Source organism: Cervus canadensis, chromosome X (genome assembly GCF_019320065.1).
Source record: "Cervus canadensis isolate Bull #8, Minnesota chromosome X, ASM1932006v1, whole genome shotgun sequence".
Classification (NCBI taxonomy): Eukaryota; Metazoa; Chordata; class Mammalia; order Artiodactyla; family Cervidae; genus Cervus; species Cervus canadensis.
Window position 1 is genome coordinate 100,326,656 of NC_057419.1, and position 26,907 is coordinate 100,353,562.

General features: G+C 43.1%; 1 protein-coding gene and 1 long non-coding RNA gene across 2 annotated transcripts; both read right to left on the bottom strand.

Moving 5' to 3' along the window:
• Positions 1 to 19,520: 19,520 nt before the first annotated feature.
• Positions 19,521 to 21,325, bottom strand: LOC122435825 (melanoma-associated antigen 10-like). The gene has a single exon (XM_043459909.1). It carries the CDS (start codon positions 21,183 to 21,185, stop codon positions 20,247 to 20,249), a length of 939 nt encoding a protein of 312 aa, XP_043315844.1. The 5' UTR covers positions 21,186 to 21,325; the 3' UTR covers positions 19,521 to 20,246.
• A 47-nt stretch (positions 21,326 to 21,372) lies between these two features.
• Positions 21,373 to 23,531, bottom strand: LOC122434325. Its single transcript, XR_006267337.1, has 5 exons — positions 23,416 to 23,531; positions 22,415 to 22,520; positions 22,205 to 22,271; positions 21,962 to 22,060; positions 21,373 to 21,660 (listed from the first exon to the last, which is right to left on the bottom strand). It is a non-coding gene; the product is annotated as an uncharacterized LOC122434325 (long non-coding RNA).
• Between the last annotated feature and the right edge of the window lie 3,376 nt (positions 23,532 to 26,907).

Consider the following 26,907-nt stretch of genomic DNA (forward strand, 5'->3'; position numbering starts at 1 on the left):
TAGTCAACAAAAGAGTCCGAAATGCAGTACTTGGATGCAATCTCAAAAATGACAGAATATTTCTGTTCGTTTCCAAGGCAAACCATTCAATATCAGAGTAATCCAACTCTATGCCCCGACCAATAATGCTGAAGAAGCTGAAGTTGAACGGTTATATGAAGACCTACAAGACCTGTTAGAACTACACCCAAAAAAAGATGTTCTTTTCATTATAGGGGTCTGGAATGCAAAAGTAGGAAGCCAAGAAACACCTTGAGTAACAGGCAAATTTGTCCTTGGAGTACAGAATGAAGCAGGGCAAAGGTTAATAGAATTTTACCAAGAGAACGCACTGGTGGTAGCAAACACCTTCTTCCAACAACACAAGAGAAGACTCTACACATGGACATCACCAGATGGTCAACACCAAAATCAGATTGATTATATTCTTTGCAGCCAAAGTTGGAGAAGATCTATACAGTCAGCAAAAAAAAAAAAAAAAAGATGGGGAGCTGACTGTGGCTCAGATCATGAACTCCTTTTTGCAAAATTCAGAGTTAAATTGAAGAAAGTGGGGAAAACCACTAGACCATTCAAGTATGACCTAAATCAAATCCCTAACGATTATACAGTGGAAGTGAGAAATAGATTTAAGGGACTAGATCTGATAGACAGAGTGCCTGATGAACTATGGACGGAGGTTCATGACATTGTACAGGAGACAGGGATCAAGACAATCCCCAAGAAAAAGGAATGCAAAAAAGCAAAACGGCTGTCTCAAGAGGCCTTACAAGTAGCTGTGAAAAGAAGAGAATTGAAAAGCAAAGGAGAAAAGGAATGGTGTACCCATTTGAATGCAGAGTTCCAAAGAATAGTAAGGAGAGATAAGTAAGCCTTCCTCAGTGATCAACACAAAGAAATAGCAGAAAACAATAGAATGGGAAAGACTAGAGATCTCTTCAAGAAAATTAGAGATACCAAGGGAACATTTCATGCAAAGATGGGCTCAATAAAGGACAGAAATGGTATGGACCTAACAGAAGGAGAAGATATTAAGAAGAGGTGGCAAGAGTAAACAGAAGAACTGTACAAAAAAGATCTTCATGACCCAGATAATCATGATGGTATGATCACTCACCTAGAGCCAGACATCCTGGAATGTGAAGTCAAGTGGGCCTTAGGAAGCATCACTATGAACAAAGCTAGTGGAGGTGATGGAATTCCAGTTGAGCTCTTTCAAATCCTGAAAGGTGATGCTGTGAAAGTGCTGCACTCAATATGCCAGCAAATTTGGAAAACTCAGCAGTGGCCACAGGACTGGAAAAGGTCAGTTTTCATTCCAATCCCTAAGAAAGGCAATGCCAAACAATGCTCAAACTACTGCACAATTGCACTCATCTCACACACTAGTAAAGTAATGCTCAAAATTCTCCAAGTCAGGCTTCAACAATACGTGAACTGTGAAATTCCAGATTTTCAAGGTGGTTTTAGAAAAGGCAAAGGAACCAGAGATCAAATTGCCAACATCTGCTGGATCATAGAAAAAGCAAGCGAGTTCCAGAAAAACATCTATTTCTGCTTTATTGACTATGCCAAAGGCTTTGACTGTGTGGATCACAATAAACTGTGGAAAAATCTTCAAGATGTGGGAATACCAGACCACCTGACCTGCCTCTTGAGAAACCTATATGCAGGTCAGGAAGCAACAGTTAGAACTGGACATGGAACAACAGAGTGGTTCCAAATAGGAAAAGGAGAACGTCAAGGCTGTATATTGTCACCCTGCTTATTTAACTTATATGCAGAGTACATCATGAGAAACGCTGGGTTAGATGAAGCACAAGCTGGAATCAAGATTGCCAGGAGAAATGTCAATAACCTCAGATATGCAGATGACACCACCCTTATGGCAGAAAGTGAAGAAGAACTAAAGAGCCTCTTGATGAAAGAAGAGACAAAAAAAGTTGGCCTAAAGCTCAACATTCAGAAAACTAAGATCATGGCTTTTGATCCCATCACTTCACAGCAAGTAGATGGGGAAAGAATGGAAACAGTGACAGATTTTATTTTTGGGGGCTCCAAAATCACTGCAGATGGTGATTGCAGCCATGAAATTAAAAGATGTTTACTCCTTGGAAGGAAAGTTAAGACCAATCTAGACAGCATATTAAAAAGCAGAGACATTACTTTTCCAACAAAGGTCCTTCTAGTCAAGACTATGGTGTTTCTAGTAGTCATGTATGGATGTGAGGGTTGAACTATAAAGAAAATTGAGCACCGAAGAATGGATGCTTTTGAACTGTGGTGTTGGAGGAGACTCTTGAGAGTCCCTTGGACTGCAAGGAGATCCAACCAGTCAATCAAGGAAATCAGTCCTGAATATTCATTGGAAGGACTGATGCTGAAGCTGAAATCCCAACACTTTAGCCACCTGATGCAAAGAAATGACTCATTTGGAAAGATCCTGATGCTAGGAAAGATTGAAGGCAGGAGGAGAAGGGGACAATAGAGGATGAGATGGCTGGATGGCATCACTGACTCAATGGACATGAGTTTGGGTAAACTCCGGGAATTGGTGATGCACAGGGAGGCCTGGAGTACTGCAATTCATGGGGTCGCAAACAGTCGGACACGACTGAGTGATGGAACAACAACAAAAACAAGGATAAAAAAGATTACTATTACATTGCATTAGGAGAGGTAATAGGCTTTCTCTATATGGTTGCATAAATTGGTGCAATCTTTCTGGAAGGATATCTGTAACTATTATGTATCAAAATATAAAATATGCATAACTGTTTTATCCAGTTGATCACACTCCTAAGAATTTGTCTCGTAGAAATTATGGGACAAATGAGCAAAGAATACATACAGACTATATATAGCAGCCTCATGTATAAGAGATGGCTTTCTAAATGATTTAATTGTTAACTAAGTGATCAGTAATTTGACTATATTTATGATACAGTGACACAAAGGAATATTCTGAAGTTATTTTAAAGATCTAAGGTAGGTCTGTATTGATAGGAAAGACATTCATAGAATTACTGAGTGAATAAATCAGATTACAATGTACCAGGTTTATTATTATCTCACTGGAAAAAAGTTGTTAATGTAAATAAATTATATGTAATTTATATGTAGATAGATTATCCATTTGTGTATAATTTTTATTTTGTTATTTATACTTCTCTGTATTATTTCTATTTTCTAAAATGAACACTTATTTTATTTAGAACCAGAAATATATTAATTTCATTGCTAGTGTAACAATAAAATAAATCAGAAGAGATGTCAAAAGACAGTCCCAAACCACAGGCATAATAAGAAAAGCAAGAAAAAATAATAGCCAAACTATGAGAGAGAGGGGAAACCAAAAAAAAAAAAACTAGAAGTGAGCAATTATTCAAAAAGTACAGTAATAATCTAGGATTATTTTGTGCAGAAGCAAATATAGCACAACATTATAAAGAATAAGTGATGCTCATAGGATGACTGTGAGTCACAAAGAAAGCATTAAGACCCATTTAATATTGTCTACTAAACAAGACAAAGAAGTGTGTACTTTTAAAATTGAGTTTCTACCAGATAGTTAACACAATAAAATATGGCAGTGCCCATAGGAGCAAGCTCAAGTTCTGTAACAAATACCGTTTTGTGCAGCTTCTATTCACCTTAGGACATTAGAAATGTTGATGAGTAATCCCATCTTGAATAGAATATTGAGCTAACTCCTGATTATCCATGCGCGTGGGAAACAAGAACATTTGAATCATTAAATATTGTGAGGTTCCAGTCAAGTGGAATGGAGTGCCTTAAGTTTTCTTTTTTGGCCTGGAGTGGAGAGTGGCTCTGGATACTGCCAGTGGAGTAAATGGAGAAGGCAAGACAAACAGCTAATAACCTACAGAACAAGGCATCCCCCTCTGAGTAATCAGGAGCTAACTCTAGAACCAAATTAATCATATCCTAGGTGGTCTGAGAGGGAAGAACCATGAGTAGAGATGGGGGCAAGAGGTCCCTGAGAGGGGCAATATTGGTCCCTCTTGGTGAGCAGCGAAGGGTCACACAGTGCTCTCCAGGGCTTCTCTTTCACTTGCAGCTTGTGCAGGTTCAGTATCCTCTACTTTCCTCAGAATCCCAACAACCTGGGGCTCCAAAACTAGCTGGGAATGATGGGAGATACATGAGCCTGGACTGAGGAGGTCAAGAGTCCTTCGGTACCTTCAAGCAGAGAGCCAAGAAGACCACTATGGATTAATGCCAGTCTTGTATGACCTCTGGTACCACCACATTCAATAGATATAAAATAAGTAAATAGTTAAGAGAATCAAGCCCACGTGGAAACTCTGAGTTGGCACAGAAATGTGCAGAGGGAAGTCTTGAAAAAGTCAACAGCATTATTGATTAAGTACAATATGGTGACTTTGGCATTTCATAAACCTAGATGTGACCTGACTTTGTATATGGACAAAAAGGTAACTCTTCAATGCTCTCCAAAAGCCGTCTGTATTAGTTTGTCAGGGTTTCTGTAACAAAGTACCTGAGATTGAGAGGTTTAAAAAACATAAATTTAAAATAATGAGGATTTACTGTATAGCACAAGGAAGTATATTCAATATCTTGTAATAACTTATTGAGGCTTCCCTGGTGGCTCAGAGGATAAAGTGTCTGCCTGCAATGCGGGAGACCCGGGTTTGATACCTGGGTTGGGAAGATCCCCTGGAGAAGGAAATGGCAACCCACTCCAGTATTCTTTCCTGGAGAATCCCATGGACAGAGGAGCCTGGTGGGCTACAGTCCATGGGGTTGCAAAGAGTTGGACACGACTTATAATGGAAATAACTTATAATGGAAAAGAATCTTCATCACTGACTCTGAATCACTTTGTTGTATACCTGAAACTAACACAATATCGTAAATAAACTATAGTTCTATTTAAAAAAAGCAAGTTAATTTTTTCACAGTTTGAAAGGCCAGAAGTCTGAGATGGAGGTGTTTGTTGGTGGGGTTCATTCATCTAAGGCCTCTCTCCTTGACTTGGAGATGCCATCTACTCAGTTCTCACATGGGCTTCCTTCTGTACCTATCTGAGTATCTTTCTTCATAGGGATACAGGTCACATTGGATTAGGGCCCTTCCATATGGCTTCATTTCATCTTAGTGATCTCTATAAAGGCTCTATCTCCAAATCCAGCCACATTCTAAGGTACTGATGGGTTAGAGCTTCAACATATGAATGGGGGGGGGTTGCTCAACTCAGCCCATAACACCATCTATAGAACTCCTCTTACTTGTATGAACAAAGTACACTGTCCCTCCTGCTCTAGCTCTGAGCCTCAGAGGAAAACATTGATGAGACCAGGGAAACATTTGTCTCCCCTTTCAGGCTGTTTACTCCTTCTCAAAATGAAGATTTGCACCATTCCAGCCTATCACATATCTATTTGCCGCAGAGCATTTAATAATAATCCAGCACAATGTTTGTGGGGAACACAAAGAGGAAGATGGCACTACAGTGGCCCTCAAGGTATTCACTGTCTTGTAGGTTGCTAAGAGACAGATGAATCCCCAAAGAAGGAAATGTATAGAAAAAGTGCTGGGGTCACTCAGAACAGGGAGAATGCAATGACTTCCAAGACTGATCCTGCTCCTGAGGACCCCAGACCCCTAGAATAACATAACTGAAGAATGAGACAACTTGAGTGACAGAAATATAGGTGATTTTATTGGCAAAACATTTATCATTACAATTGGCTTCCAGCAAAAACACCTTTCCTAAGCTGACTCTCAGAGAAAGAGGCTTCCACAAAGATTTTAAAAGCTTTGAAATGAAAACAATTTTCCATGGTCTCTTCAATAGTTCTGTGTCCCTCTCACTGTAATAGTCAGACACAACCAAATGCCATGGGAAGAGGGTGGCTGGCCACTGAGGTGAATTGACATGAAGAGAAACTTGTAAGACCTACTGCTACAAGTTTTATCTTCTTCTGAGCTTGTGAATATTCTGACATTCTGTTCATATAAAATAGAATATACATTATGATTCTTTCCCATATGCAGCCTTTTTAACATTGAATAGAAGAGGTAACTATACCCAAGACCTGGAGACAAGTGTAATGACCGGAAACATGACTCAGCTAGCTGAGAACAACAGCTAAGGAAAACCAGAATGAAAATGTCTAGCTATCTCTGGCTACACTAACTTGAACAGTCTGGATGTAGGAGCACATATTTGGAGTTTCAAGAATGACTAAGTGGCCAATTTCACTTAAATATTGGATCTCCGTATGATTTATAATATTATATCTCTAACAGAGATACACCACTTACTCTGGGTATACATACTCAGAACAGGTTTCCCTTGGCCTTGGCTGGAGAGTAGGAGTGGTGCCAAAGCAAGTGCAGTGGTCCCCCTGCTTTGAACGATATGAAATTCAAAGACTACCTTAGCATCTCAACATCATCATGCACAGATTTTCACTGTTTCTCTGATATGGGTTTGTTTTTCTAACAAGATCATTAATGTTGACATTCAAGAGATATGAAGTGAGATTCCCTATGTGCCAGAACCTATGCTAGATGCTACTGAGAAAAAGAAAGCAAAATGAAGTTAAGGAGTATCTGGGAACTGGAAGAGGACCTTTTCAAATTGAGAGCTCAGAGACGAACTCACTGATGAGAAACCTGAAGGAGGTGAGGAAGTGATCTATCTGACTCTTCAGGGAAATTCTGCTCCAGGCACAGGGAACAGGAGGTGCAAAGCCTGTGAGGCAGAAGCATGCCTGATGTTGATGAAGTGTGGAATGGAGATCAGAGTGGCTGAACTTGACTGAACTCTAGGATGAATAATTAGAGAGGTAAGAGAGGCAGAAGGGAGCCAGATCATGTAGGTTCACTCAGTCATTCATAAGGTCTTTGTCTATACCTCTGGGTCTGAGGGCTCTTGAACAGGGAAATGAGCTGACCTGATCTGACTTAATTTTTTAAAGAATCACTGAAGCTACAGTGTTAAAATTAGTCTGGAAGCAAGAAAGGGCAGAGACAGTGATGCCGGTTAGGAGACTATTACAATAGTCCAGGTGAGAATTCATGGTGCATGGAACTAGGATGAAGAGAATAGTAATGGGAAAATTGTTAAGGTTGAGCCATTAACATTTGTTGATGGGACTAGGATGAAGAGAATAGTAATGGGAAAATTGTTAAGGTTGAGCCAATAACATTTGTTGATGGATAAGACTCTGCAAGTAAGATATTTCTCTCCATTCACTGCATCATTTAAATTCTTGGTCTTTGCACAAAGGAGCATACCTGGAGTTCCAGGTCACAAAGGGAATCCACAGGGTCCTGTACTTCTTAATTAATGCTCTTGAAAACCCAAGATCTGAGAATGGATACTTAAACCATGATGCTTGCCTTACCCTGCAGGGCACATTCAATCTAACTAGAGTTGCACACTCTTAGTTTGGGTTTAATAACCATGTGGCATGCTTAATTCTTTGATAAATTTAGTTTTTCCCAGAGTCCAGTGAAGCTGATAGGGAACTGAATTAAAAGTAGATAAGTAAAACCCTCAAACGATGATTCCCACTAGAGTAAGTATAAACTCAAGGAGGAAACACAACGTTATGACTTCTTCAAGGTCAAATATGCACATTTCAATGGAAAGACTTGGAGGATATCTCATAAAATGGACTGGAAGGATAATCCAAAGCACTTCCCAAATCACAGGATCTGCAAGGACTTGGGCATGGCAGGGAGTAACATATTAACAGTAAATGGTTTCTTTACCAGAAAAATGAGCTTTTAAAAGTTTCGGGGACTCCTTTAAAAAAATTGTCAATGTATGGCAAAACCACTACAATATTGTAAAGTAATTAGCCTCCAATTAATAAAAATAAATGGAAAAAAATTGCCTCACAATAGAGGCTTACAGTTGCTATGGATTTCAAACCTGTTTCATATTTTAATAACTAAATAACAGCAGCCTACAATGAGATCAATTAAATGTTCCCCATTTTCATCCCCAAGTTTGACTGATAGTAAAGGATTTCCCAGGTAGAGCTAGTGGTTAAAGAATTCACCTGCTAATGCAGGAGACGGAAGAGAGGCAGCTTCAATCCCTGGGTTGAAAAGTTCCCCTGGGAAAGGAAATGGCAACTCACTCCAGTATTCTTGCCTAGGAAATCCCGTGGACAGAGAAGCCTTGTGGGCTACAGTCCATAGGGTCACAAAAAGTCGGACACGACTGAAGTGACTTGGCAAGCATGCAAAGGAACTACTAATACCCAACCACATGGTAGTCAAAGTTCAACTCCAACCTATCATGGGCGATGTGATATTAACTCCACGCCAGGGAATATTGGATCTTCATGAGGAACATGATTACATTCTATTTCTTAGATCTTGACTAGATCTCAATCTAAGAGACAGCAAGAGAAGAGGCAAACACTTTAGGTGGAAGCTGAATTAAGAGCAAACTTTTGGTCAAAATTCCGAAGAAGGAAGAGCATTCATGTACATGGCCTAAGATAGGACTGGGCAAAGAGTTAAGACTTGAGGACCCTTCAGAGTTTTGGTAAATTAAAAAGTAAAGGAGAAAGATCACCTTCCTGCATGATGGGACAGAGTTTTGCTAACAAAGGGGTAAAAGCTATACAATCAACAACAGTAGTAATCATTTAAAGATTCTGCAAATGGTCTTAAGGGTGAACAACAAATCAAGAAACACCTATTTGATAATATGTACAAAGATTTCATGGGCTTACCTGATAGCTCAGTTGGTAAAGAATCTGCCTGCAATGCAGGAGACCCTGGTTCTATTCCTCGGTTGGGAAGATCCTCTGGAGAAGGGAAAGGCTACCCACTCCAGTATTCTTGGGCTTCCCTGGTGGCTCAGCTGATAAAGAATCCACCTGCAATGTAGGAGACCTGGGTTAGATCCCCGGGTTGGGAAGATCCCCTGGAGAAGGGAAAGGCTACCCACTCCAGTATTCTGGCCTGTATAGTCCATGGGGTTGCAGAGTCGGACATGACTGAGTGACTTTCACTTTCACTTTCAAAGATTTCATGAGATTGGAATCTGTGGTATTTAAATGAAGACTGCTTCCTTTCTCCCACCTCTCAGTTCAGTGTGGCAGAGATTCCTGACACAAACGATAACAACAATAACAATGACACCATCAACAAGAACTGGGAAGGACAACTAAAACAGACTCAGAGGATTCCAGGTTTAGGAGTCATTAGTCACAAAATTTAAATAACAATGTGCAATATGCTCAAGGAAATGAAACAATAGATTGAGAATTTTCTTTTTAGGAAACTACTAATAATGAAAATTCTAAAGCTGAAAATGCAGTTACTGATAATGAAAATAAATGAATAGGTATAAGAACAGATTTGTCACCGTAGGAAAGAAAATAAAGTAGAAGATAGATTGGGAGAAAATATCTAGAGTGAAGTAAAGACAGAAAGCTGAAAAATACATAAGATAGGGTAAGAGACATAGAGGATACAGGGGCAAGGTATAATGTAGTGTAAAAGGAATCCAGGAGGAGATAGAGAGAAAGGAGCAAACAGAGTATCTAGAGATCAAGGTAATAACTTTCCTACAATGACCAAGGATATTAATCCACGGATTAAAGAATGCCTATGAACACAAGCAAGATAAAAATATATTCTATGCATATTATTTTAAAATATTGCAGACCAAAGCAAAAATTTGAAAAAAAAAATCAAGTATTAATTTCCAATGGCCACTGTGACAAGTTACCATGAACTTGGTGGCTCAGAACAATAGAAATTTATTCTCTCACACTTCTGGAAATCAGAAGCCTGAAATCAATATCACTAAGCCAAAATCTAGATGTCAACAGGACTATACTCCCTCCAGATACTCTAGGGGAGAATGTGTTCCTTGCCTCTTCCAGCTTCTGGTGTCAGGTAGCATTCCTTGTTTGTAGCCGCATCATTCTAGTCTCTGCCTCTGTGATCACATCAGCTTCTTCCTTTCTGTCTGTGTCAAGTCTCTCTCTGCTTCTGTCTTATACAGACATTTGTGATCACAGTAAGGCCCATCTGGATAATCCAGGATAATCTCCCCATCTCAGGATCCTTAAGTTGCCATATAAAGAAGTATACACTGGTTACAGGGGTTGAATGTGGATGTCTTTGCATGGAATGGGCACATTATTCAGCCTGAAAAGTGAAAGTGAAAGTCACTCAGTCACATCAAACTCTTTGCAACCCCATGGACTATACAGTCCATGGAATTCTCCAGGCCAGAATACTGGAGTGGGTGGCCATTTCCTTCTCCAGGGAATCTTCCCAACCTAGGGAACGAACCCAGGTCTCCCACATTGCAGGCAGATTCTTTATCAGCTGAGCCACAAGGGAAGCCCTTATTCAGCCTACCATACTTCAAAAGACCAAGAATTAGACTGACAGCCGGATTCGTAACAAAAATTATGAAAGTCACAATATAATGATATGATGTTTGCAAAGCACAAAAGAAGCATAACTTCCAATTTAGAATCCAATATCCAGAGAAAATATACTTCAAGAATGAGGGAGAAAGAAGGCCATTATCAGACAAACAGTAACTGAGCAAATTCATCACCATTAGAACCCTCTGAAAAGCAATACTAAAATAGAGTTTCCTGGCAAAATGAAAGTGATGCCAGTTGGAAGCTCAAAGACACAAAGCATAACAATGAGCAAAAGAAATGGTAAATATGTGTTAAGTTTAAATGAATACTGACTGTGTGTGTGTACGTGCTAAGTTGCTTCAGTCGTGTCTGACTCTTTGTGACCTCGTGGACTATAGCCTGCCAGACTCTTCTGTCCATGGGATTCTCCAGGCAAGAATACTGGAGTGGGTTGCCATTTCCTCCTCCAGGGGATCTCTGCTCTTCAGCAAAAATAACAGGAAAATACCCATCTGGAAATTAAGAAGCACACTTCTAAATAACTCAAAGATCAAAAATCAAATCATAACAGAAAGTAGACAATATTTCAAATGAAATAAAAATGAAAGTGCTACATATGCAAACTTGTAAGATGCAGCAAAAATAGTCATTTGTAAAGAAAAAATTCAAAGGTTAAATGTACGTACTAGAAAAGAAGGAAGACTGAGATCAATTAGCTGAGCATTTATCTAAAAAGACTAAAGAAGAGAGAAAATTAAACCCACTGAAAATAAGAAAGATGGAAAAATAATAATAAAAGTATAAATTAACTAAACAGTAAATAAGCATGCCATAAAAGGGAGACAAAAGCCAGGTTGGTTCTTGAAAAAAAAATACTAAAATTGATAAAATTCCTGGTAAGACATACTGAGAAAAAGTCAGAAAAGTTACAAACAACTGATACCAAGAATGAAAAAAGGAGAAAATTAAAAGACCATGAAATAATAGAAAAGACTACAAAAAAGAATGTATATGTTTGTATAACTGAGTCACTTTGCTAACAGCAGAGATTGGCACAACATTTTAAATCAACTATACTTCAATAGCTTCCCTGGTGGCTAAGATGGTAAAGCATCTGTCTGCAATGCGGGAGACCTGGGTTTGATCCCTGGGTTGGGAAGATCCCCTGGAGAAGGAAATGGCAACCCACTCCAGTACTCTTGCCTGGAAAATCCCATGGATGTAGGAGCCTGGTAGGCTGCAGTCCATGGGGTCGCAAAGAGTCGGACACAGCTAAACGACTTCTCTTTCATCTTTCTGGAGATACTTCAATAAAAATGCTTCTATATAAAAAAAATTTAAAAGCTCATGAAAAATATTAAAGCCAACTTTTGTTAATACATATTAAAATTTACATAAAATTCTCAAATTCCTGATGAATGCAATTTATCAAAATGTATGTTAAAAAGAATTGTTAAATCTCAATAATTATATAACTATTAAAGAAATTAAATCAGTAATTAAAATTTTTCCCAGAAAGAAGCCCAGACTCAGGTATTGTCAGTAAATTTTACCAAATATTTAAGGAAGAAATAATATTAACCTAACACAAAATCTTCCAGAACAACAACAACAACAACAACAAAAAAGAACTCTCCCTATGCCTTCCCTTGTGGCTCAGCTGGTAAAGAATCCACCTGCAATGCAGGAGACCTGGGTTCAATCCCTGGGTTGGGAAGATCCCCTGGAGAAGGGAAAGGCTACCCACTCCAGTATTCTGGCCTAGAGAATTCCATGGACTGTATAGTCCGTGGGGTTGCATAGAGTCAGACACGACTGAGCGACTTTCACTTTCACTTCTCCCCATGCCAGTTATTACCTGTTCGCTTTCACATGCTTTCTGTGGCCTGAGCGTGTACTGCTCTGCATTGCAATGCACTAGATTTCTCAGGTTACCCTGCTAACTGGTTTTCAAACAGGTTTGGTCAATAAGAGGCACTGATGATGATGCCAGCCTCTGAGCTCAGGTCTCACCACTTTCTCCATGGTACCCCCAAACCTGGAGACGGTAGAGATTTCTTCCTTTTTTCATGGAGTTGCCTCCCTTGGTTCGTTCATCAGCCGTGTAACAATTTTCTGTACTTAGTCCGCTTTTGTCTTTTCCAGGTTGGCACTGCCTGATATAATTCTTGATATCACCCCAGGGGATATGCCCTCACAATGAGTTTCTGGAAATAACTTTTGAGCTTAAAATTCAATGAGGACTTCCTTGCAGGTGGAAAAAATGGCATAGCATCAATAGTAATCTATACTAAAATTATCTTTGATATAGCTTGAATGAAATGCCTATCTCAAAGTTTTGGGAAATCACATATCTTAACTATATGATCAGTGTAGGAGTAGTAATGACTATGTCTGTGAAGTAGGATGGTTAATTTTATTTTACCTCTGAAGGAAGAAATTTATTCTCGCCTCTGACTTCTTTCTTTATACTATTATGTACCCAATATAGAATAGTGAGTGACAATGAAGCTTGCTTTCAATGTTTCATTATAATAAAAATTTTCAAATGCACAAAAAAGTTTTAAAAATTTTGTTATGAATGTATGTATACCTACCACGTAGATTCTACAAAATTTATGAAATTCTACAACTTCATCCACTAACAAGACATCATAATATTAAAATGTGCAAGAGACCCAAACAGACTCTTCATAAGAAAAGATAGATGATAAGCATATAAAATAGTGGTTAATCTATTTAGTAAACACAGGAATACAAATTTAAACGACCATTAAGCTGCTACAACATGGAGGGAAGGCTTTATGAACAAATAGATTCTTATTTACATGGCATTGTATTTGCAAGTCTGAAATAAGTTGAGTGACTCCCTGTCCAAGTTTTTTGTTTCTTTCTAGTTCACAAACAGTAAGCGTACGGAAAGCTGAATCCAGCAAGAAGCTGATCACTATTGGAAACAAATTATCTAGAGAATGCATACTTATTTTTGATAGTCTAAATCACATTAACATATTTATAATATTTTTAAACTATGAAGGGCATTCATATGTGTTTCAGAGGGTTAGAAAATATTGAAAGCATAAATAAGTAAATAAATTATATTTCTGTTAGCAAGAGAAGAGTATTATTGCTATTTTTATATATACTCTCATGTGTATGTCTACATGAACATATAGACATGTGTGTATGCCTGCGTGTATGTGTGTCCAATAGTCTTATAATTCTGGCTTTATTCTGAATTAGTTTGATATATTGGGACATTTGTTATGCATAGATAACTTGAGTTTTTTTTTTTTTAATTTTTTATTAGTTGGAGGCTAATTACTTCACAACATTTCAGTGGGTTTTGTCATACATTGATATGAATCAGCCATAGATTTACACGTATTCCCCATCCCAATCCCCCCTCCCACCTCCCTCTCCACCCGATTCCTCTGGGTCTTCCCAGTGCACCAGGCCCGAGCACTTGTCTCATGCATCCCACCTGGGCTGGTGATCTGTTTCACCATAGATAGTATACATGCTGTTCTTTTGAAATATCCCACCCTCACATTCTCCCACAGAGTTCAATAGTCTGTTCTGTATTTCTGTGTCTCTTTTTTTTTTTTTTTTATAGGGTTATCGTTACCATCTTTCTAAATTCCATATATATGCGTTAGTATGCTGTAATGTTCTTTATCTTTCTGGCTTACTTCACTCTGTATAATGGGCTCCAGTTTCATCCACCTCATTAGAACTGATTCAAATGTATTCTTTTTAATGGCTGAGTAATATTCCATGGTGTATATGTACCACAGCTTCCTTATCCATTTCATCTGCTGATGGGCATCTAGGTTGCTTCCATGTCCTGGCTATTATAAACAGTGCTGCGATGAACATTGGGGTGCACGTGTCTCTTTCAGATCTGGTTTCCTCAGTGTGTATGCCCAGAAGTGGGATTGCTGGGTCATATGGCAGTTCTATTTCCAGTTTTTTAAGAAATCTCCACACTGTTTTCCATAGCGGCTGTACTAGCTTGCATTCCCACCAACAGTGTAAGAGGGTTCCCTTTTCTCCACACCCTCTCCAGCATTTATTGCTTGTAGACTTTTGGATAGCAGCCATCCTGACTGGCGTGTAATGGTACCTCATTGTGGTTTAGATTTGCATTTCTCTAATAATGAGTGATGTTGAGCATCTTTTCATGTGTTTGTTAGCCATCTGTATGTCTTCTTTGGAGAAATGTCTGTTTAGTTCTTTGGCCCATTTTTGAATTGGGTCATTTATTTTTCTGGAATTGAGCTTCAGGAGTTGCTTGTATATTTTAAAATCAGCATATAGAACTTCTGCTTCTGGCCAAGATGAAGTAGGAACCGGATTCATACAGCTACCTGAAACAACTAAAAAATATCTGCACGAAATAGATGAGACAAAACTTGACAAATGATTGGAATTAGGCAACAAAGGATGGTGATTTCTGATAAAAAAAAACAAATGAGGCGTGTCCTACAACTTACGTCCTGGAGAGAGACTGAGTACCACAGTGCACAGTGGGGAGCCTGATTGTCTTCTTGTGTTGAGAAGATGGAGCTGGGAGATCAGGGGGGCCATGGTGGCTAGATAGCTCTCATAGGGTTGGGGACCGTTCTTGTTCCCAATGGTCAGAATAGAAAAGCTCCTAATTCATTGTGCATTGCTAAGAGTACTTAGAAGGATTTTGCCTTAGAAGTGAAGAAATACTAACCATAGGTTATAAACACTGCTCTCATCTCACCTAACAAAGCTTAAATCAATACCCCAAAGGATCTTTGTTGCTCTTGTTGTTCAGTTGCTAAGTCATGTCCAACTGTTTGCTGTTTTCAAATAACTTAACTATGTCCCAGTTAGCTCTTACAGGAACCACTTCAACTGTGTTCTTAAAGGGGATTAAGCTATACAGTTTTAATAGATGGTATTTGGTTCCTTTTACCACTGAAATAAATTATCGACATTATCATGACTTAGCACAAATTTATTTTCTGACAGTTCTAGAGGTATAGCAGTTTTGAGAAAAAAATTCAGAAATATTTATAAAATGTTAAATTATCCTCACTCTTTCCACATTAACCCAACTTCTATATTAGTATGCATGAAAATGAAAGTCGCTCCGTTGTGTCCAACTCTTTGTGACCCCATGGCCTATACAGTCCATGGGATTCTCCAGGCCAGAATACTGGAGTGGGTAGCCTTTCCCTTCTCCATGGGATCGAACCCAGGGCTCCTGCACTGCAGGTGGATTCTTTACCAGCTGAGCCACCAGGGAAGCCCAAGAATATTGGAGTGGGTAGCCTATCCCTTCTCTAGGGGATCGTCCCAACCCAGGAATCAAACCAAGGTCTCCAGCATTGCAGGTGGATTCTTTACCAACTGAGCTATGAGGGAAACTCATTAGTATGTGTATCTTAAAAGAAAACGTCCACATTTACTCAAGAATTCTAAGGTGTTAATTTCATTTTATTTATCATACAACAAAAGAAAAGCAACTTATGAATGTTTAATTATGATGCATACATACCTCAGCATTCCAAGAGGTAGTTTCAAAAGTGAGGTGGAGCTGTATGTGCTGTCATGGGAAGATCCTGCATCTTTTTAATTCAGGGACAAAGGCTAGTGGCACATCAATATGTGCATCATAATCTATGTATGTCAAATCAAATCAATATATTTTATAGGATAGAAAATGCATATCTATGAAAAAGCCCATAGTCCGCTTTAAAGCAACTCACACTACATTAATTGTGGTGACCTCTGAGTAGAAGGCTGAATCATGGAAAAAATTTTGTAAAGGGGATTCTGCGATTTTTCTGCAGCTTTAGAAATTTTTGCAATAGGAACATATACACTACTACCATTGCAATTAAAATATTTATATAAACCTAACAACAGAAATAGTAGCTGTTAAAGTTATTGCAACCTGATGAAACAGGCAAACCTTGCTTTTTGAAAGACTAACAAAACAGTGTGTTTTTGTGCAGGTAAATTCTCGTGTGGTTTAGCAGGGGCCCTCAGCTCTAGGGGGCCCAGGGATCCAGGCTGCTTCTGTCTTGTGGTTTCAGTACCTCAACACTGGATCACCATGTTTGCTGGTGAATCGAGGGAGAGAGAGTGTGGAACCAGCCTCCTGCTTCTCAAGTGCCTCCAGGTGACAGTAAACACCTGCTTGTGTCTCAGTGGCCAAGGGTTGCCACGACCCCTCTTAACTACAAGCATATTGTCAGCATAGTGTCCCTCGTGTCCAGAAAGGTGAGCAAGACAAGATGTGGATGGGCACTGGAGCCTCTCCCATGTACCGTTACAAAGTAGATGCTCAAGAAAAAACAACTATTATGATTTGCTGAGACGAAAACCATCTTCAGTGCTTGGAGGAGTTTCTGAGGTCAGATCTGCCTTGAAATGCTCTGAAATTTTCAAGCATCTACTATGTGACAGATGCTTTCAAATACAGGATCACATCTAATTGTCAAATGGTTCTGTACATCTCAGCAGGGAGACTTCACTTTCTTCATTCAGTGGCCCCTTTCTGCACTTTTCTTTGCAACAACCTCTATAATCTCATAAAACTGAAAATGCACTTCTTCCTCTTAATGCAAGCTCATACTTCTAACCCTTTGAGTCTCTGCTCACCCTCCATGTGACTGAACTTGCCTGAGTACCTGGGTAGGTGCCATGAGGCACATTGAAAGCTGGGACTTTCCTGAGGGCATGTATTGCAAGAGACAGTGGGAGGATGGGTAATTATTCTATTTTTCATCAGAGCTGACATGTCTTCCAAGGAACCATTTTTAACTCCTAGGAAACTCTAGGGATTTAGGAATTCAGCTTTAGAAGTTTGCTCCACAATGACTTCTGTCATCTTTCCTCATCTACAACTGAGAGAGTCTCTGGTTTTTTAGCACTTACATAAGTTAGGTATTTGATCAGCAGTGAATTTAAAATAAGACACCTCATGGAAATCCTATTTAAAATATCATGGTGGTTTCAATAACCCTCTATCTTTAGGGTTATATTCCAGGAACCAATAGATGATGTGCCAAATTATACTGCTCTTACCACCCCATTTAGAAAACACTTGGAGACTGTGTTAGAGATACCAGGGCTGGTGACCAGGTGTCTTAAAGCAGCTGTCCCCAGGTGAATTTTTACATCAATCGGGCTGTTGATATCATAGGCCTTCTAGGATGAGTCATGAGACAGCCAGAGGACTAATGCCCCATGTTAGGGGAAGGTAGGTGATTCTGGGCTTCCAATGGAGACCAATGACAAGCTGGTTAGCAGGCTAGGTTTGAGAGTTAGACAGGAGAGCATACAGAGGAAGACCAGGGAAAGGGTGCTATAATTTGGGAAAGTTCTGGGTCTGAAAAAAAATGCTAGGACCCAGGCAGAGTCAGTTCTCAAGGAACTCTGGGACTCAAGTGGGTGGACCCCAGGTTAATAAAGCCCACAGACAGTACTCAAATTTCATTTAAATCTCATTTTCATCTTTCTTCTTTAGGCCTGCTTTTAGTACCTTAGACACAACATCCTCCTTGTCACCTCAGAGACACCGTGTAGTAGAGAGAACAGAATCGAATTACAAGTCAGAAGGTCGGCCACGGGCTGGGGTAGGTGGGAACAGCATGGGCTCAAGAGGAATTCAGGCCAGGGTCTAGTCCCTATCCTGTCTCCTAGTAACACGTGATGCTGGGAAGATGCCCAAGTCCCATGGTGTTGGCTTCTTCACCTGTGAAGCAAGTGGGCTCAATGAGCTCTGTTTTGTAGGGCTTCAGGGATGTGGGCAGTGTATGTAAAGCATCTCACACAGTGCCTATCATATATTGGAACTTTGATGACTGGCAGTCACTTCTAGTATTATTTTACCCACAAACCACACTACCCCCTCTTCTGAGAACCTTGTTTGCTTTTTATTTTTCAGATCTCAGAGAATATGCAAAGCAATAGGATGAAGAATAACAAATCAGTCAACAATATTGTTTTGTAAACAAAACTCAGTACAGTTGCCCTCCTAGAAGATGTTATTTAATTTGGGGTGGGGGAGTCTCCCTCAGCAGGATGCAACTCACAGTTCCTAGAATTTCAGTTAAAGACCAAATCCATTCCTCCCCCCCCGCACCAGCTGCTTTTCCATCCAAACGATGTCTTCCATTCACTCTACCCCACCAACTTCTAGCTCTTGCTTAGAGCTGTCCAAATGACACTCAAGATCATCTAATTAAAATGTTTTTTAAATACAGTGCGTTCTGGCTTTCCATGGCCAGAGAAAAGAGTGTCCCTTGAGAGGCTTCTGGGCACCACTTCAAAGTCATATCACCGTATTTCTCATGAAATTCTTACAGATGATGAGTATAAAGCATCTACTCTATGTACTGTACTCCATAGTACTGAGACACGAGTGCAGGGCTCCTTCCTTACCCGCTCCAGGAGATTCTTCTCTGGTTTTTCAATGACCCGAAGGTAACTGCTAAGTGCAGTTTTCTATTCCAGGCTTTCCTCTCACCTCGAAGACACACAGTGAGTCTGGTCATGGCCACCACCCAGCTTCATCACCCCTAGCTCCTCCACAACTGAAGTTTCCCAAAGCTCCAAAGTGCCCTGACTCGGGGCAGTTACACTTACTCAGGGCAGTTATACATCCATAATCCTCACCTCCTCGTCCTTTCTTTTACTGGTTATTCAGTATCGGGTAGGCCAAAAAGGTAGTTCGGGTTTTTCCATGCCGGCTTATGGGAAAATCCATACGACTTTTTGAAAGTGAAAGTCGCTCAGTCATGTCTGACTCTTTGCGACCCCATGGGCTGTACAATACGACCTTTTAGGCTAAGTCAATAATTAGACCTTAACCCTTAGCATTTAGAGAATAGCTCGTTATCTTCCTGATGTGACTGTTGCTCTTGGACTCTACAATTTTATAGCTAGGGGGTGTATCTCCCTTATCTTGGTGTCCCTCTACTTCTCAGGGCCTTTCAAAGAGTCAGTCTCTAATTAATGATTGGGGAATAACAGAGCCAGTGAACAGGGAATTTGTTTATTTAGATTTAATACTGCATATATTCTTGAATAAGCAAAGCATATCCAGGTACATATCTTTTAATTTTACAGAAGAACACAAGAAAAGGGATAACAGAAGACAAAAATTAACTATTTTTCACTTTTCTCTTGTATTTATTTCCACATTTTCAAGGAAAGTAATTTTCCAATGCTATGTTTTCTTATTCCAGATCACAAAATATAATGAAAGGTTTCCCAATTTGTTTCACAAAATAGCAAAATGCAGAAAATCTTAAAAGCAGCAAGAGAAAAACAATTTGGTACTTTTGAAGGAGACCCCATAAGAGCATCAGCAGACTTTTCAGCCAAAATTTTGCAGCCAAGAATAGAGGGGCACAATATATTCAAAGGGCTAAAAGAAAAAACTTGCAACCAACAATATGCTCGTTACCCTACAAAGTTATCATTCAGAAAAAGATAGGTAAAAAATGCTCCAAACAAGCAAAACCTAAAGGAGTTCACCATCACTTATACAGGTTTATGACAATAACTGTAGCTACAAAATAGGTAAAATGTTCACTTCTTAAACCAGATAAACAGCAATACATTTCTGACGAATGTCATTTGTAAACTTAGAACTTGAAGTTAATTAAGCCTTTTGTTAATAGAAACAGCATTTGAAAAGTACCAAAAAGAAAAAAAAAATCTCCAAATCACCCGTACACAGCAGGAACACAAAGATATAATATATTCAATACTCCCAAGCCCCATCTTGCCTCTCCACTACTTAGGTAAGTGACTGTTCTCGTCAAACAGAATGAAACATTTGCCTCCACTTCAGTTGGGGCAAGAGGAGCTGTTGGATGTGGCCCTGGAATAGGCCCTGGTCCTGGCACAAGTCCCAGCCCTGGCCCTGGCCGTGGCCCTGGCCCTGGTCCTGGCCCTGGCTACAACTCTGGTTTGGGGTCCTGTTTTTTCACTTTGCAAAGCATCTTCATACAAGTCAGGAAAAGCACTGGGGGTGGTACCATGGACTTTGGCCAAAAACTCTAAGACTTTCATCTTAGTGGTCTCCGCATATGTCCGGGGACCCCATAGGAACTCATAGCGGGCAGGATCACTATTGGGCACCTGCCGGTGTTCCAGGTACCCTGCCTGCACCCACACTTGGGTCAGCAGCTCCCTGGGGTCCCCATAGATGAAATGGTTCATACCAGCATACAGCCCCATGATACGCAGCATTTCCCAGACCTTTTCCTCAGGGGCACAGTTGCCATCTACGAAGATTATACTCAAGGTATTTACAAGGAGGCCAGCCATGGGCATGCTCTCCTCATCACCACCCAACAGATCATTGTAGGTGAGACCCAAGGTGTTGACCAAGACATAGAAAAGACCTGTGGAGTCCAACGCCTTCACATCAATACCAAAGACCAGCTCCATGCACTCAGCAGCTTGGCTGAGGATCACAGGGAAAAGGTCTTGGTAATCTCTGAGAACACTAAGCATATCTGCCTTTGTGGCCACCTCCTTTCTGTGATATCTGAGGAGCAGGAATGACACCAGATCCCCCACCTTATCATCTATAGCATCTCTGAGCAAATGCCCACCATCTGGCAGGGCCCGCGGAGTGCATGGCCTCTTTCTTTTTCCACTGCCAGAGCCCTGATCTGATATGATTGATGGAGTGGTTGCTTGGGCAGTGGGCAAGGTCCAAACTCTCTGAGAACCCTGGAAAGGACTTGGTGTCCCAGCAATACCAGGAACCTCAATCATGGTGCCTGGGGTCAGAAAAGAGGAGGAGGAGGTGGGGTGGGGAGAGGAGGAGGAGGAGGAAGAAGAAGAGGAAGAGGAAGAGGAGGAAGAGGAGGAGGAGGAAGAAGAGGAGGAGGAGGAAGAGGAGGAGGAGGAGGAAGAAGAGGAGGAGGAAGAGGAAGAAGAGGAGGAGGAAGAGGAAGAAGAAGAGGAGGAAGAGGAGGAGGAGGAGGAAGAGGAGGAGGAGGAAGAGGAGGAAGAAGAGGAGGAAGAGGAGGAGGAAGAGGAGGAGGAGGAGGATGAGGTATGCTCCCTCTCCTCCTCACACTCAGGAACTTGTGCACTCCAAAGTCCCCATTTCTTGCTCTGGGACTGAACGTTTTCCTTAAGCATGCAGCTCCAACACTTCATGTAACACAAACGCTTTGGAGGTGGAGGCATAATGATTCCTGGTAGCAAGAGTACGGACAGACAGTGCAGAACTGGATCCACAGGCCTGGGGGAGAGAGGGGGTGTGAGCGGCCTCGACTGAGAAATCCACCCTGGGCAGTCTGACTCAGGCCACTTACAGGTCTCCTCCCAAGGGGTGCTCTCGGGCCTCATAGAGGAGCTCCTCCTCAGTGGCCTGACCCCTGGCTACCCGAACGAGGACGTGAGGTGGCTCCCCAGGGTGCAGACAGCACAGCCCAAGGTTCCAGGGATGAAGGGGGAAGGGATTTGGGTCTTGTGGGGTCCTGTCTGTTCTGGGGTGGGGAGTCCGTGCCTGGTGCACACTCAGGGCAGGCACCTCACCTCACCTTTACTCCTTGTGCTGCCTGGACCTCCTCTGCTCTGTCACCTGAGCTCTGTGACCTGAGCCTCAGACCTGGGCTTTCACCTCCTGGTTCCTGGAGCCCCTGTGAGAGGAAACAAGGGGGGCACCTCGGCTGTAAACTTTGGCACGGTGCTGGGCCCCTTGGTGCTGGTAGGAGGGTGGACTCTGTGAGGTTCTCACTCTTCTGGGATGGGTGGTCCCATTTGTGCTCATGCAGGGCTCTCACCTTTGCCCTGGCAGGATGTGGGCTCTCCTCACTGCAGGCCTGAGACAAAACTCTCAAAATAGGATCCCTAGAATGAACAGAAGGAAGTTATGGGGCTTCACATCTAACTATGCCTGCCCAGGGCCTCCCCAGGGGGAAGAGAAAGGGGTGGCTGAATACTGTGGGGTCCATCTGTCCTGGGATTGGAGGGGAGGTCTGCTCAGTCCTCACCTTAATGCCTGGCAGAGCTTCCTTCTTCTTCTTCCTTCCTTCCTTCTTTCTTCTTCCTTCTTTCTTCTTTCTTCTCAGTCCACCTTTCTTAAGTGAAGTGTCTCACCTGTATGTGAAAACAAAGATAGAAATGAGAGGGCACCACATGCAGTCAAACTGCTTCAGGTCCTCCTGTGGCCAACAGAAAGGGCAGGGGTAGGTGGGGCTTAGTACATTTTCACATGAGTTCAGCCAGTTCTCTCTCAAAGTCCTCACCATTACTCTTGACAAAGCCTGAGCCTCCTAGCTCTGTGCAGTTGAGTACAATGCCATATGCTGATACCTCACCTTAGGTGACCAAGCAGGAAGTCAAGAAACAGCACATTTGTAACCCCTCCCCCATCCCATCTGGGGCCTCTTGGGGTTGACAGTAGGGGCATGTTTTTGTGAGGTTCCCTCTTTTCTGGGGTTCAGGGTTCCCAGTCTCTCTCAAACACCAAATCAGATGTTAAGTACAGGCCTAATGTGCTCATCCAGCCCCTGGGGCTTTCAGGGCTGTCAGCAGGGCTGGAAATCTGTGCAGTCCCCATCTGTAGTGGGGTCCAAGTTCCCCTCAGTCTTCCCTCAGGGGTTTGACCCCTTCCCTTGACTCTTGTTAGGAGTTAGGATTCTCCCCTCTCCCCACTGAGGCCTCGCCCCTTTCACCAGGTTCCCAGTCTCTCTGACACCGGGATGTCAGGAAATGATGCCTGTTGCCATCCCGCCCCAGGGCTTCCCAGAGCCCAATCTGGTCTGGGGCCCAAGTTCCCCTTAATCCTCCCTCAGAGTTCCCACCTTGACTCCCCGCAGGACCTTGGATTTTTCTTTCTGCCCACCTAAGGCCCCCGCCCTTTATCTCAGGTCCCCAGTGTTTCTGAGACCTGGATGTCAGAAAATGCTGCCTGTGCACATCCCACGCCAGGGCCTCTCAGAGCCTTCTCTGTTCTCGCAGGGTCCCCTCAGTCCTCCCTCAGGATCCTCACCTTAGTCCACGAAGGAGCTAGGATTCTGCCTCTGCCCTCCCGAGGCCGCGACCGTTTTCACAGGTCACCCCCGCTCTCCAAGACCCGGATGAGGAAGTCAGCACAGGCTGTCACGTGCTCGCCCCGCGGCTCACCACAGCTGAGGGCAGGGGCGGGTCTCTCTGAGACCCGGATGAGGAAGTCGGCACAGGCTGCCACGGGCTCATGGCGCCCCGCACGACTTACCACAGCTACGGGCAGGAGCAGGTTTCTCTGGTAGACTTCACCCTCCATCCGTGTTCTAGGGTCCAAGATCCCCTCAGTCCTCCCTCAGGGGCCTCACCTTGACTCCTGTTAGGATTCTCCCCTCTCTCCAACCGAGGACCCGCTACTTAAGTTAGATTCCCAGTCCCTCTGGGACCATATGTCAGGAAATGCTGCCTGTGCACATCCCACGCCAGGGCCTCTCAGAGCCTTCTCTGTTCTCGCAGGGTCCCCTCAGTCCTCCCTCAGGATCCTCACCTTAGTCCACGAATGATCTAGGATTCTGCCTCTGCCCTCCCGAGGCCGCGACCGTTTTCACAGGTCACCCCCGCTCTCCAAGACCCGGATGAGGAAGTCAGCACGGGCTGTCACGTGGCTCATCTCGCCCCGCGGCTCACCATAGCTGAGGGCAGGGGCGGGTCTCTCTGAGACCCGGATGAGGAAGTCAGCACAGGCTGCCACAGGCTCACGGTGGCCCGTGCGGCTTACCACAGCTGAGGGCAGGGGCAGGTTTCTCTGGGATACTTCACCCTCCATCCGTGTTCTAGGGTCCAAGATCCCCTCAATCCTCCCTCAGGGGCCTCACCTTGACTCCTGTTAGAATTCTCCACTCTCTGCAACTAAGAACTCGCTACTTAAGCTAGATTCCTGGTCCCTCCGGGGCCGGATGGCAGGAAATGCTGCCTGTGTACATCCCACGCCAAGGCCTCTCAGGGCCTTCTCTGTTCTCACAGGGTCCCCTCAGTCGTCCCTCAGGATCCTCACCTTAGTCCACGAAGGAGCTAGGATTCTGCCTCTGCCTACCCGAGGCCGCGACCGTTAGCACAGGTCACCCCATGCTCTCCAAGACCCGGATGAGGAAGTCAGCACAGGCTGTCACGTGCTCATCTCGCCCCGCGGCTCACCACGGCTGAGGGCAGGGGCGGGTTTCTCTGAGACCCGGATGAGGAAGTCAGCATAGGCTGCCACGGGCTCGTGGCGCCCCACGCGACTTACCACAGCTGAGGGCAGGGACGGGTTTCTCTGGGACACTTCACCCTCCATCCGTGTTCTAGGGTCCAAGATCCCCTCAGTCCTCCCTCAGGGGCCTCACCTTGACTCCTGTTAGGATTCTCCCCTCTCTCCAACCGAGGACCCGCTACTTAAGTTAGATTCCCAGTCCCTCTGGGACCATATGTCAGGAAATGCTGCCTGTGCACATCCCACACCAGGGCCTCTCAGAGCCTTCTCTGTTCTCGCAGGGTCCCCTGAGTTCGTCCTCAGAGTCGTCACCTTGATTTCAGGCGGGACCTGGGATTCTCCCCTCTGCGGACCTTAGGCCCCGCCCCTTTCACCAAGTCCCCAGTTTCTCTGAGACCCAGATGTCAGGAAATGCTACATGGGGTCATCCTGCCTTAAAGCATTCCAGGGATCACCTCTGTTCTGGGGTCCAGGGCCTCTCAGTCCTCCCTCAGGGTCCTCACCTTTACTCCTGAGAGAACCTGAGATTCTCCCCTCTGCCCACCTGCAACCCTGCCCCTTTCACCGAGTCCTCAGTCTCTCTGAGACTGGGATGTCAAAAATTCAGAACAGGCCTACTGTACTCATTCAGCTCCGGGTCCTTGCAGGGCTGACAGCAAGGGTAGGAATCTGGTGGGGGGGGGGGGTGCCCCTCTGTTTGAGGTCCAAGATCCCCTCAGTCCTCCCTCAGGGTCCTCACCTTGACTACCAGCAAGACCTGGGATTCTCTTATCTGCCCCTCTGAGCCACCACCCCTTACACCAGGTCCCCAGTCTTTCTGAGACTCGGATGTCAGAAAGTGCTGCAAGTGGTCATCCCACCCCAAGGCCTCACAGGACCAACTCTGTTCTGGGATCCAGGATTCCCTCAGGGCTCTCCTTCAGGGTCCTTACTTACTTTCATATCTGTCAAGGCCTGGGACTCTTACCTTTGCTGATTTCAACAGAGCCTTGACTTCCTGCCCTTCGTGGATCTGAGTCTGCACCATTCAGGCTAGGACTCTGAATCTCCAAGTTCCCTGAGGAGGTGGTGGACAAGGAAGAATGCAGTTTCGTACATGCAGACATCCAGCACAATATCTGGCAGGTTAATATCTGCCTTACTTGCCTTAGCCTGTTAAAACTCATCTGGGTACTATGACTTGTGAGGTGTGCTGACCTCCCTCTCAGATTTGAAACAAAACTAAGATGCCCAGTTGGGAAAATCTGTATACTAAAAACATACTTAAGGCAGTGATTTCAATCTGGAAAGTAGAAAACTGAGGAGAGCTATATGGGTCCTCAGAAGAGGAAGTGGGATGGAAAGTTTCTTTGGTGGTAGCCAAGAAGTGAGTGGTGTTCAAGGTATATAAGAGAAATTTTCATAAGGGAAGTGAGATGATTCACATCTCTGAGGAACCTTAAATACATCCATTTTACCTTGAAGGGATTTTTTGTAAGAACATACAAAAATCAGTTCGTGGTAAAGGGTGAGAGATAACACTGAACCACTGAAATGGCTGGCCATGGGGAAAGGCTTGATGGTAAGGCCTGTTCTCTGCCATGTGACCACCAGCATTGAATGTGGGATGGTAGGAAGCAGTGGTCAGTCAGTTTGAGAAGGTTCTTTAGAGGTACTAAAGAAATGTCCCCTTTCTCCAACCAAAGTATCTTGGCCTTTTCACTTCTTCCCACAAGTCCCCATGGATATGTCAGGATGGTTCTTTGTCGTGTCTTAAGATTCTTCCCCAGGGCTACCCTTGATCAAACAAACCTAAAGAGTGTGGCCTTTATTATCCTGGGGAGTGGTGTATACAGGCCAGTCAGGAGGCCTGAAGTCGACTGCTAGGAAATTTTGACACAGGGAAAGTGACCAGGAAACCACAGTTCCTTAGCATAGGTATGAAATAACTGATCCCAAGCATCAAAAGGAGGAAGAAGATGCTCTGTCAACACAAGTCCAGAAGCAGGGTCAAGGTGAGATGACCACACCCAAGATCCTCCCCCTCTTCCTCATTGAAACCTCGCCAAGACCTCTACCCTGTTCTTGCCTGCCAGAGCCATCCTCAGCCCACATCCCTGCTCATGAAGCCTTAGTTCCCATTCATTCCCCAAAAATTACCCCAAACCAATGTCCATCTGTGCTCACTCTGTTGTCCCTTCAGGTTCCCAAGACAACTACAGAGGTCAAAAAACACGTTCAGGGAATTTGCAGAAAACAGCCTCTCAAAAAACTCTTACCTAAGAAAGCTAGAAGACCAACATCATGGAA

What these genes read in the sequence shown, in the direction of transcription:
- LOC122435825 (XM_043459909.1), bottom strand. Translation starts at nt 21,185, where the DNA reads ATGATTGAGGTTCCTGGTATTGCTGGGACACCAAGTCCTTTCCAGGGT.